A 14390-nucleotide genomic window follows, 5' to 3' on the forward strand; every position below is an offset into this window, starting at 1 on the left:
ATGTCGGGGGTCTAAACAGACTCCTGATCCTTTTTTATTTTTTTTTTTTTTTTTTTTAGACAAAGAAGCCAAATATATTAACAGTCCTCTATCCCAGGGGTCTGTAAACTTTTGAGCCTGGGGTCCACATTGTATATTTTATAAAACTTCTACATTTTCGGTTATTTATGAATAAAATGTAAATAATCTCATCTGAGCCTTTCCGCACGTCTTTGTCCCCGTCTGACCCTTTCCTCACTTCCTTTGTCCCTGTCGGAGCCTTTCTGCATGTCTAGGTCCCCCCAGCCTGCTCGGCACCACCACAGATACCCCCAGTCTGATCACACACCTTTTGGGTTTTCCAGTCCTTTGGCTCCCCCTGCAGATGTCAGCGGAGGAATCTTCAGCACACCAGGGTGGGTTAGCTGTCACTGGAGCAGGCACGACAATACCTCCATACAAATCTGGTGGTGGCAGCTGCACGAAGCGGGAGCCTTCTCCAGCCCACCCTCCTCCTCTGCCGCCACTCAACCAGCCTGACGCGCAGCCAGCCCACATCCGTGCTGCCCGACATCAGGGCCCCACCTCCTCCCTGCACATATAGGAATCCACCCACCGCTCTGCGTTCCTCTGTCTTGTTGGATCCGCTCTAACAGCTGCACACATACATCGCCCCGCTTACATTCTGCTCTGTCCCTCTGCATAAAGCTCAAGGGGAAATTGAAGCAGGTAGTCTCTGAATGAGCTGCGGGCCGGATAAAACATCCAAGCCTGCTGGGTGTGGCCCGCAAGCCGCGGTTTGGAGATCCCTGCTCTGTCCCATTCTCTGCAGCCTCGGCGGCACTGCAGATGGATAAATGGAAGTCCACTGTTTTTTTTTTTTTTTTTTATTCCTTTGACAATGGATCGGTGTTGCAGGCTGCATTGGTGGCTGGGATAGAGAATTGGTGCTTCGGGGGAAGGGCAGAATGGGGGGGGGGGGGGGTATATTTTAGGTGAATTGCTCTTATCAGTGGATTGATTTGTTCAGCAGTCTGCTAATCATATTTGCTATAAACTCATGGTCGCTGTGAAAGGGTTAATGGAAACATGCAAATCATACAAGCTGCTTTTACTACATGCCTGGGAAATGTATCAGATGTTTTGACAAATCCCAAGTAATGGTCAGAAGCATTAAATCAGTTTAGACTGTACCAACCATTTTTGGTCTGCATGTAAAAGTGTAAAAATGAGTCTTATTAAACGAGAAGTTCATATATTCGAATAGGATTACACGTATTAGCTGAATAGTTATTATAGTTAACATTTTTTTGGTCATGTTTTTTTACACTAAAAAACAGCACAATAGAGAAACGACTATTCCTGTTAAAACCCTTTTTCTTATGCCTTGTGACATGCATGTAAAAATCCAGGCTATAGTTTTTCATCAAGACTTGAAACTGTCACATAAGTCATACATGTCTACTTACCTATAGTCCTATCATATGTGTGGAGGATCAGGAGGCAAAGTGTGATCTCCTTCAATGCATATGAATGGATGCAGGCCAGGAATGAACCAGAACGTATGGTTCTGCAGGCAGCATTTGAGGTCGGTAAAGATTTGTATGACATGGCTGTTGTCTTGTTGAAAACAGAGTTGTAACTTTTTGTACCTTTTGAAAGATGTGTTGCGCATATATATATATATATATATATATATAAGTTCTAAGATAAATACTCCATAGGCAATATCTATGCTGTAGTAGTAACCTGCGTTGTCCCTGTGATATGAAGGTCCTTTTGCCATTAACACCTGTGTTTTAAGAACCTGCAGAAATATTAAACTTAGGCTGGCCATGCATTACACAATTTTCTTCAATTTCCTTTAGATTTACTTTCAACTCTGTAGTGCAAGGGTTTTTGCCTGACTGCATACAAATTGAAAGTGTTTAGGTTTGACTTCACATTGGGCCCTCTAATTCCTACTGTATTAATGTGTATTGTATTTGTACTGTCCACCCTCAAGTTGTAAAGTGCTGCGTAAACTGTCGGCGCCATATAAATCCTGTATAATATTATATGGTTTGGTAAATCGAATGGAACATTTATATAATGTATTGCCAGCCTAAGTAGAGCAATTCATTACACATGTTAACGTTCCAGGTAATATCTTTATTAAACTGAGCTTTTATAGTGTTGTGAAGCTTTAAATTGATAACGTGTGAACATGGTTGTTGCTTTATGCTTTTAGGTGAATAATATATGCGAGAGAGGGTTACTTGTGGGCCATTCTAAGCTAATTACACTTGGAAAATCCTCTATGGGTGAGTTTCTTCACAGTATATTTAATCATTTTTAAGAGATGTGTGTTTCTTTTTTTTTTTTTTTTTTTAGGGTATATTTTCAAGTTTAAGTGGCGGGAAAGGCGAAACTACAAACAGACCTTTTAAATATCCCCCCCCCCCCCTTAGTATTGCATGTCCTTTATCAAAAATCACAATAGAAATACAGCTTTTATTTTTTTTGTTTTTATTTTGCAAGTGCAATCAGAAAACTGCAAAGCTTTGTGTCATTTCTAAGAGCCCTTTCACACTGTGCTGCACACAGCGTCGACGGTACAATAGCGGTAAAACGTGGCTATTTTACTGTCAGCTTTGCAGCGCATTTCGGCTGCTAGCGGGGGTGCCTTTAACCCCTCGCTAGCGGCCGAGAAAGGGTTAAGACCGCCCGCAATGCGCCGCTACCGTGGCGTATTGCTGGCGGTACGGCAGCGCTGCCCAATGATTTCAATGGGCAGGAGCGCATTAGCAGCGGTGAGTTCACCGCTGCTAATGCGCTCCAAAAAAGCTGCTGGCAGAACTTTTTCTGATGCTTTCACACTGGAGTGAATAGAGCAGCTGTTTAAGGGCTGATTGCAGGCGCTATTTTTAACCCTATAGCGCCTTCAAAATCCCCCCAGTGTGAAAGGGGTCTAAATGTAGAAGACTGACAACAGGGGTGAGTTAAATAGAACAATGGTGTCACCCATTGCTGTCAAGGGATAGAGGAGTTTCCTCTCATTAGCTGGGCCAGAAGGGGAGAGGATCCTGGATTTTTGTGGTCACGAGATTTCATAAAAAGGAAAAACTGTACAGTGATTTGTGATAAATGGCATGCAGGGTCATGGGCCTACTTAAACCGTTATCCTTCCTTCTACTTGAAGACACAATGCCCAGAGGCACATTTAACTTAAAGCGGAACGAAACCCATCTGTTTAACTTGAACAAAACTGTTCCATTCAGGGTATGCTGTGAATAACTGTCGCAACAAGTGCTTTGTGCTCTCGACTGAACTGTCACACACGCAACACCATGACAACTGCAGATCAAATGGAGCTCAAGATGTTCTCTTCCTTGGCTGTAAATGGAAGAGATAGATTTCGATCTGCTTTAACCCAAAGTCTAATGATCAGTTGGGACTAAGCTTACAGACAAGCAACGTTAACATGGGTTTTTTGTTTTTGTTTATGAATTTGTACTCTTAATCAAATTGAGCCTTAGACCCCTTTCACACTGGGGGTGCTTTGCAGGCGCTATAACGCTAAAAATAGCACCTGCAAAGCACCCTGGAAGAGCCGCTGCTGTCTCTCTTGTGTAAAGAAAAAGTCCTGCTAGCCGCATGTTTGGAGCGGTCAAGGAGTGGTGTGTATACTGCTCCTCCACCACTCCTGCCCATTGAAATGAAATGGGCACCGCAGCTATACCGCCGGCAAAGCGATGCTTTGTGGTGGTTTTAAGCCCTTTCTCAACTGCTAGCGGGGGTAAAAGCGCCCCGCTAGTGGCCAAATGGCGCTGTGAAATTGACGGTAAAGCGTGCTAAAAATAGCGGCTATTTACCGCCGACGCACCCACCGCCCCAGTGTGAAAGGGGCCTTACTCACATACAGCAAGTTTAGACCTTTCCCTCCCCAAGAAGTATAACCATCTGGAATGTGTGTTGGTTTTCATTAGACTTAGCCTGGCAACGATGTCGTCTGAACCATTTCCCAGTATGCTGGGCAAGATTAGAAACTTGTATTTCTGCCAAGGCAATGTAGGAGAACTACATACTGTATATTCCAGATATTCAATAATGTTAAAGTTGGTGTAAACTCGATTCATGAAATTTGAGCTGGGCACATAGATCTGCAGTGTTTTGTAATCTCTCTGCAAAGCCCTGTGTCTCGTATCTTTCTCTTGCTGCGTTCCTCCATCATATGATCAAACCAACTGGAGTTTTGAGTTGGGGGCGGTTGCTATAAATAGATTAGCACAGCTCTGAATTATACAAGAGGGAGAGCTTTAGAGCCGGTTTACACTGAGCCGCCTGACGAGTCGCGTCCCATTCTATGCAATAGCCTGACGAGTTGCGTCCCATTCTATGCAATAGAACCATTCTAATAGGAGCGACGCAAGTCGCTCCGACATAGAAAAAGGTTCTTGTACGACTTCGGAGGCGGCTCGGGGCGACCTGCATTGACTTCTATACAGAGGTCATTTTGCAGGTCGCCTCTGAAGTCGTCTTCAGGACGCCTTGCGGAGTCGCCCCCGAAGTCGTGCCGCCTAAGTGTGAACCGGCTCTCAGAGTCTCTACTTGTGTGTAGAGGGGTGTGTGCCTTTCCTCCAATCCTTCTTCTTTTTTTTTTTTTTTTTATGAGCTTGGTGTCCAGACTTTTCTGCAATGATAACCAAAAAGAGAAGCAATCCTAACAGGAAGGTCACTTTCTAAATGGTATCTAAAGATGAAGACCACAGATGTGGATGTAAAACTTATATAGGGCGAATTGTTTCATCCCTGTGTATCATCTGAGGTTCACTTCGCTGGGTATGTGTGAGGGTTTACATCCACTATTAAGAGCAAATAACTGCTTGTTCTCCAAATGTGCATCTTTTTTGCCATGGTTCAATTTGCACAAGCATTTAATCTGTGTACCAAAAAAGCACAAATCTTAAACATGGTTTCTGAGAGACTATTCCAACCAGTTAAGCTGTTCTGATCAGCATCATTAAAATATGCCTCCTATGTAATCCAAAGGTCTGCAGCATTTTGTGATGAGAAATCTGAATGTTTTTGTAGCGGAGCAAAAAAAAATCACATGTCCCTATATTTTGTTTTAATTGTTTAATTTGTTTTATACTTTTTTTCCCTACAGGGGTGTACTTATCCAAGTTTGCTGATTTATTGCAGGCCAACCCTTTAGAGGCTGGCACAACAGGCACAGTTTTCATATTTAAAATTATCAAGGTAAAAAATAATTTTAATGTATATAAAATATGCACTTGTGCTGGTTGAATGCTGATTTGACTTTAGGTAATAGTATTATTTTGGTGTCAAACTCTAAATTGTAAAGAGGAACTACTGAGCTCCACAAACCAAAAATTGTATTTAAAGCGGATCTCCTCTGTAAAAAAAATATTAAACGCCAGCAGCTACAAATACTGCAGCTGCTGACTTTTAATATATGGACACTTACCTGTCCTGGAGTCCAGCGACGTTGGCAGCAGAAGATGAGCTTTGCGGCTTCACTGCCCGGTTCCCTATGGGGCATGCGCGAGTCGCGCTGCGCCATGCTCTCTGGTCCCCCGCTGTGTTCTGTCTTGGACAGTTATCTTGATGTGACACCGGAGGGGGGAGGGTTCCGATGAGCGGAAGTTCCACTTTAGGGTGGAGCTCCGCTTTAATTCATTTTTAAAATTCAAAGCAAACATTCATGTCTTCATGCTTTATTTTGGTGAGAAATCACTTTGAAAAACACCCTGTAGCATTTCTGGCCGTGGCCATCTTGAGTGAGGGCAGATTCATGTAGCATTTACTTCCTGGAGTCTGTCAGCCTTTAGCACAGTCATGCAGGCAGAAGGGTGTGCTTAGCTGAGGGTAAGCCTCCTAACCCGAAGAATTATGGGATGCATGATATCGTTTGCCTAGGCCTGGAAACCCAGAAGGTAACTGAAGAAATGTAAAACAAGGTTTAAAATGCATAACTATGAGATACTTTACTATCTACTAATACTAGCAGCATAAGAATTACAAATGGTGTTGCTTGAGAGAGTGAAGTTTCCCTTTAAAGTGATGCCAAATACACTGTTTAATTTACATTGTCCCATCTCTTTTTCTGTATGTGGATGATGGCACTGTAATTTTAATTCAATAACAGTTTTATTTAGAGATTTTTTAATACATGTATACATGCAAGACATTCCTCGAAAGCAGCAATCAGTGGAGTGGCCATTAACATATTTGACAATATCCAGAGCGCTGTCTGACCAACTATGTGTCATCTCACAAGGGAGCGGCTAGTTCGTACTGAGCAAAGACTTTATGAACCAGATAAGTGCATGGAATGAAATACACATTTCAGTGCAATAGTGAACTATTAAACGATTAAGAGTCACTAGTGAGCTCATGAGGCACTGTAATTTTAATAATGAAAAAAATTCTAATCGATATACAGCTGTCGCATTACCTACATCTTTCCCAGCCTGTCTGCAGGGAAACATAAGCAGGAGCCTTTTTCCTCCACTGCTGTTGGTTACGTGTTCAAAATAAAAAAACATTTGGGATACAGAGTAAAAATTGATATGAACTTTTTATTGATATTTAGCAATATCATGGTGTGGGCAGATTTTTGCCAGTCAGTCTGTGTCACGCCCCTCCAGCCTGTTTTTTTAAAATAACAGGGAGGTGCAGCCACCATCAATCAAGATGTATAATATCACCCCCATAGTGTGGAGCCATTTAGAGGACATGGAGGAAGTGGGTTGGCATTTACCACTGTGTATATGCCCACATCTCTGTCTCAATAGTCACATGAGCTGCTCAGATGTGATGGGGAGGAAATGCTCAGGGTAGAAAAATACACAGAAAATTGAGCACTAGCTGCCAACACTGCTCTACAAAATTCTGAGGTGGAACACAGAGAACAGCAGGATCAACCAGGTTTTTGCAAAGTACAGAAAACCAATCCCACAGTGATTGAGTATGAACAGCATGTAATACACTATTGATACTTTTTAAAGCGGAGGTTCACCCCTAAAAAACAAAAAAAAAAATTGCCAAAAAGGCTACAAAATGTTTTATTTTTTTTTCTACCAGAAGTGGCTGTTACTAGGCATATCGTCCTAATCTGCCACTTCCTTGTGCGCGGTGGGTCTTCTCCTCCTCACGCTGCCTCCTGGGAAATGGGGAGCGGTGTCTTCTGGGACCTTGTGTGTGTGTGTGTGTGTGTCCCAGGAGACATCCGCCCATTCACAAAAAAAAAAACAGGCAGTGAAGCCGCAACGCTTCACTTCCTGATTCCCTCACTGAGGATGCTCGCACTTCGGCTGCCGACATCGCGGGCACCCTGGACAGGTATGTGTCCTTATTAAGTGTTTATACAGTGTTTGTAGCTGCTGACTTTTAATTTATTTAATTTTTTTAAGCTGGACCTTCGCTTTAATGATATGGGTTTGATGATTTAATCCTTGGATCAAACATGCCTTTGCTCAATTACGATCATTACTTTGCATGGTAAATACATTGTTAGGAGTGTCAAGCAAAATAGTTTGCGCTTCACCAGCCAAAAAGACTGTTTCCTATAGCTAGGTATCGAGAGAATGATTGAACCAATCGTCTTACTGGGTTTTCTTTATTGTACATCCCAGGACACAGGGCATTTTCACTGCGTTCTTTTTCTATTTTTCCAGACCTAAATGTGACAGATCAGAGGTAGCCTGATATAGCACTTGGATTGCTGCTTTGGCTACAGTTATAATGTAGTTAAGTAATTTTTGCTCGCCATTCATTAAGGTTTGTGTTGCTGTTTGGACTAAAGTCTTGTTTTTGTTTTTTAGGGGAAAATGAAATTTGTGTATGATAACTTTAGAAGCAATCTGGAAGGAAATCTTGGTAATGGTAGTTTGGATCCTGCTCCTAAGCATGAATGCCATATCTTAAAGAACATGAATGCTGTCACTTCGCTCCTGAGTTACAGGGCATTTGAACGCACGCAGGTAGGATTGCCATGTATTTTTTCCAGTATGGATTAAATGTATGTTCAATAATTAAAGCTTGAGGTGCATGCAACTGAGCATTTTTACTTCTAGACTTTGCTGTACAGCACCTGTTCTCCCCACTGCCTTTTGTTTATGATCTTGTGATCCTTGGAACACAGCCGCTGATGATGCTGGAACATCCTGTGTTGGAAGCTTGATTATGCAAGCAGAGATTGAACACATACAGCACAGCTTTTGTCATGTAGTATTCACATTTAATAGTACAGAGAAGCTCACGCTGACCTTTAAAATATGTACTTCCTGAAAATACACTTTATTATTGTAGTGTTTTTCTTTTGTCTGACTTTTTTTTATTTTCTGTGCTCCTACTATTTTATGTGTACTCATATTAATATTTTTACATGAATCAGAGGGTGCCATCAATGGACTAGTGCCATTCTGTAAGATATTAAACTGTTGCCCACGTAAAACACGCGTGGCGGCAAACGGGTGAGCTTTTATGCCCACACATTGCACATACGTGTCGCTGGGCGGCAACATTGACATCCTATATGAAGACACAATTCTAACACTGCTACAGGTTATGTTCATTGACATTGTAGGTGAGATTGTAAGCTTTAATCATATACTGTATTTATTGGCGTATAACACTCACTTTTTTACCCTGTAGAGGGTAAACTGTGCCTGCGTAAAGTTATTTTCCTGCAACTTCCCTCTTAAAGTTAGGGTGCGTGTTATACGCCGATAAATACGGTTCTTTTATATAAAGATATTATATGCTTTGGATCAATACAGATCTGACTGTTTAGTGCTTATCTTCATATTGCCCAGATGTTTGGTTTCCTACCATAAGAATGTGGCTTTTGTAATCTTGTTACCTGTCTTTTTCAGTATTACTTCTATGAGTACGGCTTTGACGAGATTCTTAAGAGACCTCGACATGTGTGCCCATATGCAGTTGTGTCATTTGGTTATAAGACTGAACTGCCTGCGCCGAGGCCATCCTTGTCACCTATGTCAGGGTAGGTGTTGCAGTGTGAACTTGGCTATCTCCGCTTACTGTACTGTACATGCTCTTGTAAAAAAAAGTCTGGTTCTCCCATTGCATTCTGTATTTATTTATTTTTTAACAAGTTGCTTTAAACGCAAAACCTTGACTAATACGCAGAGACATTTTCCACCATTTTTTGAGGGGGGAAAAGTGCGTCCTATGGAGCGAAAAATACGGTATATTAAAAAAAAATATGTTTGGGGGTTCTAAGTAATTTTATAGCAACAAATATGTATTTTAACTTGTAAATAACAAATGTCAGAAATAGGCCTGGTCTTGAAAATCCCTTTTCTCACAAAGAAAAATGTTGGAGTATGAGGTTTTAGCCAATGGGTTTAGCTACTAGTGTTCTTTTAACGTGTATTCAGTGTGACATAACTGCAACTGCTATTTAATGTATAACAAGTCAGGATCTGTGACAAGATGACTGAGAAGTAAATATTTAACTGAAGATCTTTCTGATTTTAATAGGTCAGTACCATTCAACTCAGATCGATACAGTGGTAGGTATTTTTTTTGTTTAATTTCTGTTTATTAAACGAGGAAATGGCATACAAAATAATTCCTGATATATAAGTTTGACACATAACTACATTTGAAAGAACAAACATTAAAGCGGGAGTTCACCCGAATTTTTTTTTTTAACATTAGATTGAGGCTCATTTTGTCAAGGGGAATCGGGTGTTTTTTTTTAAATCAAAGCCGTACTTACCGTTTTAGAGAGCGATCTTCTCCGCTGCTTCCGGGTATGGTCTTCGGGACTGGGCGTTCCTATTTGATTGGCAGGCGCATACATCGCGTCACGAGAAGCCGAACGTCGGTGCGGCTCTATACGGCGCCTGCGCACCGACGTTCGGCTACTTTCGGAAAATCGTGATGCGATGTATGCGACCGTCGGAAGCCTGTCAATCAAATAGGAACGCCCAGTCCCGCAGCCCATACCCGGAAGCGACGGAGAAGATCTATCTCTAAAACGGTAAGTACTGCTTCGATTTTAAAAAAAAAAACACCCGATTCCCCTTGACAAAACGAGCCTCAATCTAATGTTAAAAATTAAGTTTTTGGGTGAACCTCCACTTTAATGAACATTTCCAGAAGACACTCTGGGAGGTATTTTCTTTTAAATGTATAAAGATCTGAAGAGATTTGTGTAATTTCATGCAAAAAAAAATTCTGTATTCTAACTGATCTGCACACATTTAAAAATATTGTTCTGCTTTTTTACTTTAAACTTTGAATCCTTTTCTGTTGTGTTAAATGTTAACCTAAGGTAATTTTATATTATCTCGTTTAGTGTTCACAAATGGTTTTATAATGTGGAGAGGACAGCTATTATGCAACGGAAAACTCTTGTGCTTTGCTTCCCTGAAATCAAATAACATTTTTTTGCCATACAAATTGTAAGTACATTGACCGTTTGATATAGTTTTAAAGTGTGTATTGCCCCAACATTTCATATTACCGATGTCTGTTGTACTTGCTCGATCTGTCTGTTGTACGGCGGCATTTGGAAAATCTCGGAAATACTCTGTTCACAAGCCTTTCCGAGTTCAGCCGAGGTGTTCTTGGGCCTTTCCGAGTGATTCCGAGGCTCTCTGGCGCCCCCCCCACCTCTGGCCGCATGCGGTATTGCATGTCATTGAGGAACTAATTATTTTTGTTTTCATTGACTTCCATGGGAAAACTCGCTTTGAAGTACTTTGGATTACGAGCATTCTCCTGGAATGGATTATGCTTGTAATGCAAGGTTCCACTGTATACATGTTGATCATATCCCCCTTAATCGCCTCTTCTCGAGAGAATAAAATAAGTTCCTCATTTCTTTAAACTGTTACAATATTAGGAACATAATACAAGACTGACCGATATACCTAGAACAAGAAAAATGCTACCTACTTCCTAGCAAAACTAAGGTCTGTATACAATAAGAATACACAAAACGGTTACTCCGCTTATAGAAACTTCACCATCTCCTTGACAATGAGGACCCTTTGACGATTGAAGGAGACCTTCATTGATGTTACGGCATTAGAAAATCCTGTTTTCACATGTCTGTTCTTTGCTTTTTATTTGGAAAGTTTTAAGATGTTGTATGTTGGGCTTTGTATCAATAAACATTTTTCATATTTTTATAATTGGTGCCTACAAAGTCCATTTTTGTCCATTTCTAGCATTTGTTGTTCCAATATATTTAGGACGTGGCACTGCACTATCACAGACACCCACAGTCCATCCTGTGTGTGGTGTGCTTTTCGTAACAATTTTAAAATATATTTATAGTTGACCAAGAACACCTGTATAAACAATGGTAGCAGAGAGAGGGTATCTTGTGTAAGCGCTCCTGGACTTCTGTTGGACAAATGTCCCACTTGCAGAAAGCCTGAACAAACAGACCAAATGTCTGAATGTGATAGTCACAAAACTATATACAGTATAAATATGACACACATCTCCATGTATATTATATACATAAAAACACAACAGTTCCAATACATTATGCGACCTGAAAGTCGCATGATTTTTGCTGCGATTTTTAATGAGACTTTAAGCAATGCCTGTGTAATCTTGAGGTCTATGGACTTCAAATCGCATCAGTCCGACCAAAGTTCATAGCTGGCTACAGATTGCAGTGGAGAGGTGGTTTGTTATAGCATTAACTTACAAAATGGATTTTGTAACAAGCCTGCAGTTGCCCTATTGTACTTTGAGGGGGGGGGTTTAACTTAATAGACTTTTTTTATTTTGTGCATCTTGGTACATTGTGTAAATATATGTAAATCTTGATGTGATGTCTTATACACAGACCAGAGAAACTTGATTTGGAAATTATAATGCGGCTGGAGCAGATTAAAAAGCGGATACCATCAATACTGTTCTGCAAAGAAACTCATAAGCAGCACAAGGAAGGTATGTTTTAAGTACCATACAGTATTGCAAAGCTTCTGTGAATGTGAAATGGGTTATCAAGACTTGTTCCTTCATTAGTAAAGCTAATGTGTCATTTTTGCGTTTTTTAATGGATGGTGTGGTAGTATGTCCTCGGGAGGTAATGTCAGTCACATTAAAGTGGTTGTAAACCCTTGAAAACAACTTTGTTGTACAGGTAAGCCTTACCTGTAGCTACCCAGGATAATTCCTAAAGCTGCATGGTTTAGGAGATGTCCCCTGCATGTGCCGATGTAATCGGCGCATGCGCAATGGGGCAAACCTGAAGCAATGGCACCTATGCGTCATCGCGGCTCCAGCAAATCACAGCGCCGGAGCTGCGATACCTGGAAGCAAGCCCCGGGCAACATGTCGGCGTCCCGAGGGGGAGACGAGGACGGCTGCGGGGGCTTCAATGTGAGGTAAGTAATTCAGAATGAGCTAGTATGCTATGCATACTAGCTCATTATGCCTTTGTCTTGCATTTTTTTTTCTTTGGGTTTACTTCCTCTTTAAGGGTACATTCACACTATTGCTACATAGCAGAAACCAGCCTTATGCTGAAACTGATCACTTTAGTGCAAAGCTGGTATCTGCTGTGTAGCAGCGGTGAGGAGCGTTGCCTTGCATTTGGCACACCGCACACAAGGGTTGTGGTGTGAACGTGGCACACACAACCATTTTGTGCCCTAGTGGTTACCTGCTTTGATCCAGAAAAATACGGGTCACGTGTACAAGCCCTTAGGGCTCTAGGACAACACCTTAACAGTTTACTATGCAGGGTCTTTCTATAGCCTATGTCTCCTTTTGTATTGGCCTCAATCAGGGAAGTGTGTATTTACCACAATAGTACATCTATTTCTCTTCCGTTCATGGTTGGACAAAGCAGCATTCACCTTAGGGTTATATATCCTTCCTTTCAGGAGAGATTAGGCTGAAAAAACAGCATTTCAAGTGTTAAAACACTTCTCAGTACAGCACCTCCCAGAGGGCGGGTCCCCCGGGTACATCCCACTCTTGCATCATGCAGCCCCAGTTTTTTTCTGCCTAGCGTTAGGAGAAGACATGGCCCTTCTGGAGCCCATGTGCTCTGGAGATTTTTTGCAATTTTTTTTTTTTTTTCGCTTTTATTTGAATTTTTCCTGCATTTTTGGATCCTGGGATCTACAATCAACTGCCGACTGGGTGACAGGCTGGATCTTGATCCTTGTAGTCCCCCCATGTTCTGCCATCGAGCGTGTGCCGGCCTTTAGCTACGCGCTGGGCCGTCCATGACATGCCCCGTCCACGACATGCCCCGTTGCTCCAGGGGTGGCCGGTGAGCTATATGCTACAGGGCACACATATGACCGGTCTCTTTGGCTGAGTCACAGTGTGCCGGGCTGACAGCCATGCCGTATCTGCTGCGGACGTTGGGTCTGTCTGGAAGTCCTCCAGCCGGTGGTCGCAGGATGGGTAAGTAGTATCCCCTTGCCTTGGCAGGGTGGTTCGGCTGGTGCATTCCTGGGGAGGTCGATTGAGGGTTCGCCTTGCTTTCCTCTCTCCCTCTTTCCCCGTTCTGGGTGGCGGCTGTGAGGTGCTATTTTTTATTGCATTTTTGTTGCTTGGTTTTTAAACACGTGTATGGCCGCCATTTTGCCGGGGAAACGGTTCTATGTATCGGCGGCCATTTTCTTGCAGCCCACATGCTGTTTTTCTGCATGTCGGCGGCCATCTTGGAAAAGTTTTTGGCCTCTAGTGCCTGAAATAACGGCTCCAAAGCCCGCAGAATACTTCCTGAGGGACGGCACAGCGCTCTCAGCTCTTCAGCAGCACTACAGTCTGGTCGGAGGGGTGAGTCTCTTGGGGGGTCCCCTGCTCTGTTGCGGCCGGAAGGGTGGCCTGTGGGTTTTGCTTTGCAGTACTAAGGCGGCATATACGGTGGGTCAGCATGGAGTCTGAACCGGAGGCTTCTACCCCAGCTGTACTGAGAGAAGTGTTTTAACACTTGAAGTGCTGTTTTTTCTGCCTAGTCTCTCCTGAAAGCAAGGTGTATATAACCCTAAGGTCAATGCTGCTGTGTCCGTCCATGAACTCAGAGAAATGGATTTTACCGTGAGTAAAAAATCCTATTTTTTATCTATCTCCAACATGTATCTAAAAACAAAAATGTAACATCTTGAAGCTTACCTGTTCTTAGATGGAGTGGTTGCGATGGGCTTTTTTCTTACTTTCCTATAAATTGTGTCTACACTGATTTCTCCATTGTATCTTTGGAGGCAGTCATGGTCGTTACAAAGGCTGCCTTTGTTCACCTCGATTCCATGGTGAATTGATGACGCTAGTAATTTACACATGAAAGAAAAGGATGTTTTTTTTTCTTGATTTCAGCTCACAGGAAGGGACAAAGGAAGATTGTATTTCTAGCAAGAACAATTGGTGTTTTCTGTACTTGCTGAAAATTT

The 14390-nt window shown here is 42.1% G+C and overlaps 1 protein-coding gene across 3 annotated transcripts in view; it reads left to right on the plus strand.

Annotated features, from left to right (window-relative positions):
• The window catches only part of TASOR (transcription activation suppressor), a 75649-nt gene that overhangs the window by 18053 nt on the left and 43206 nt on the right, over positions 1–14390 (plus strand). For all 3 annotated transcript variants that reach the window (XM_040359251.1, XM_040359248.1, XM_040359250.1), the window contains exons 4-10: positions 2210–2282; positions 5129–5220; positions 7809–7967; positions 8862–8992; positions 9493–9524; positions 10316–10421; positions 11825–11928. In XM_040359251.1, coding sequence (XP_040215185.1) covers positions 2210–2282; positions 5129–5220; positions 7809–7967; positions 8862–8992; positions 9493–9524; positions 10316–10421; positions 11825–11928 — 697 coding nt within the window. The remainder of the gene's footprint in view (positions 1–2209; positions 2283–5128; positions 5221–7808; positions 7968–8861; positions 8993–9492; positions 9525–10315; positions 10422–11824; positions 11929–14390) is intronic.

This window comes from Rana temporaria, chromosome 7 (genome assembly GCF_905171775.1).
Source record: "Rana temporaria chromosome 7, aRanTem1.1, whole genome shotgun sequence".
Classification (NCBI taxonomy): domain Eukaryota; kingdom Metazoa; phylum Chordata; class Amphibia; order Anura; family Ranidae; genus Rana; species Rana temporaria.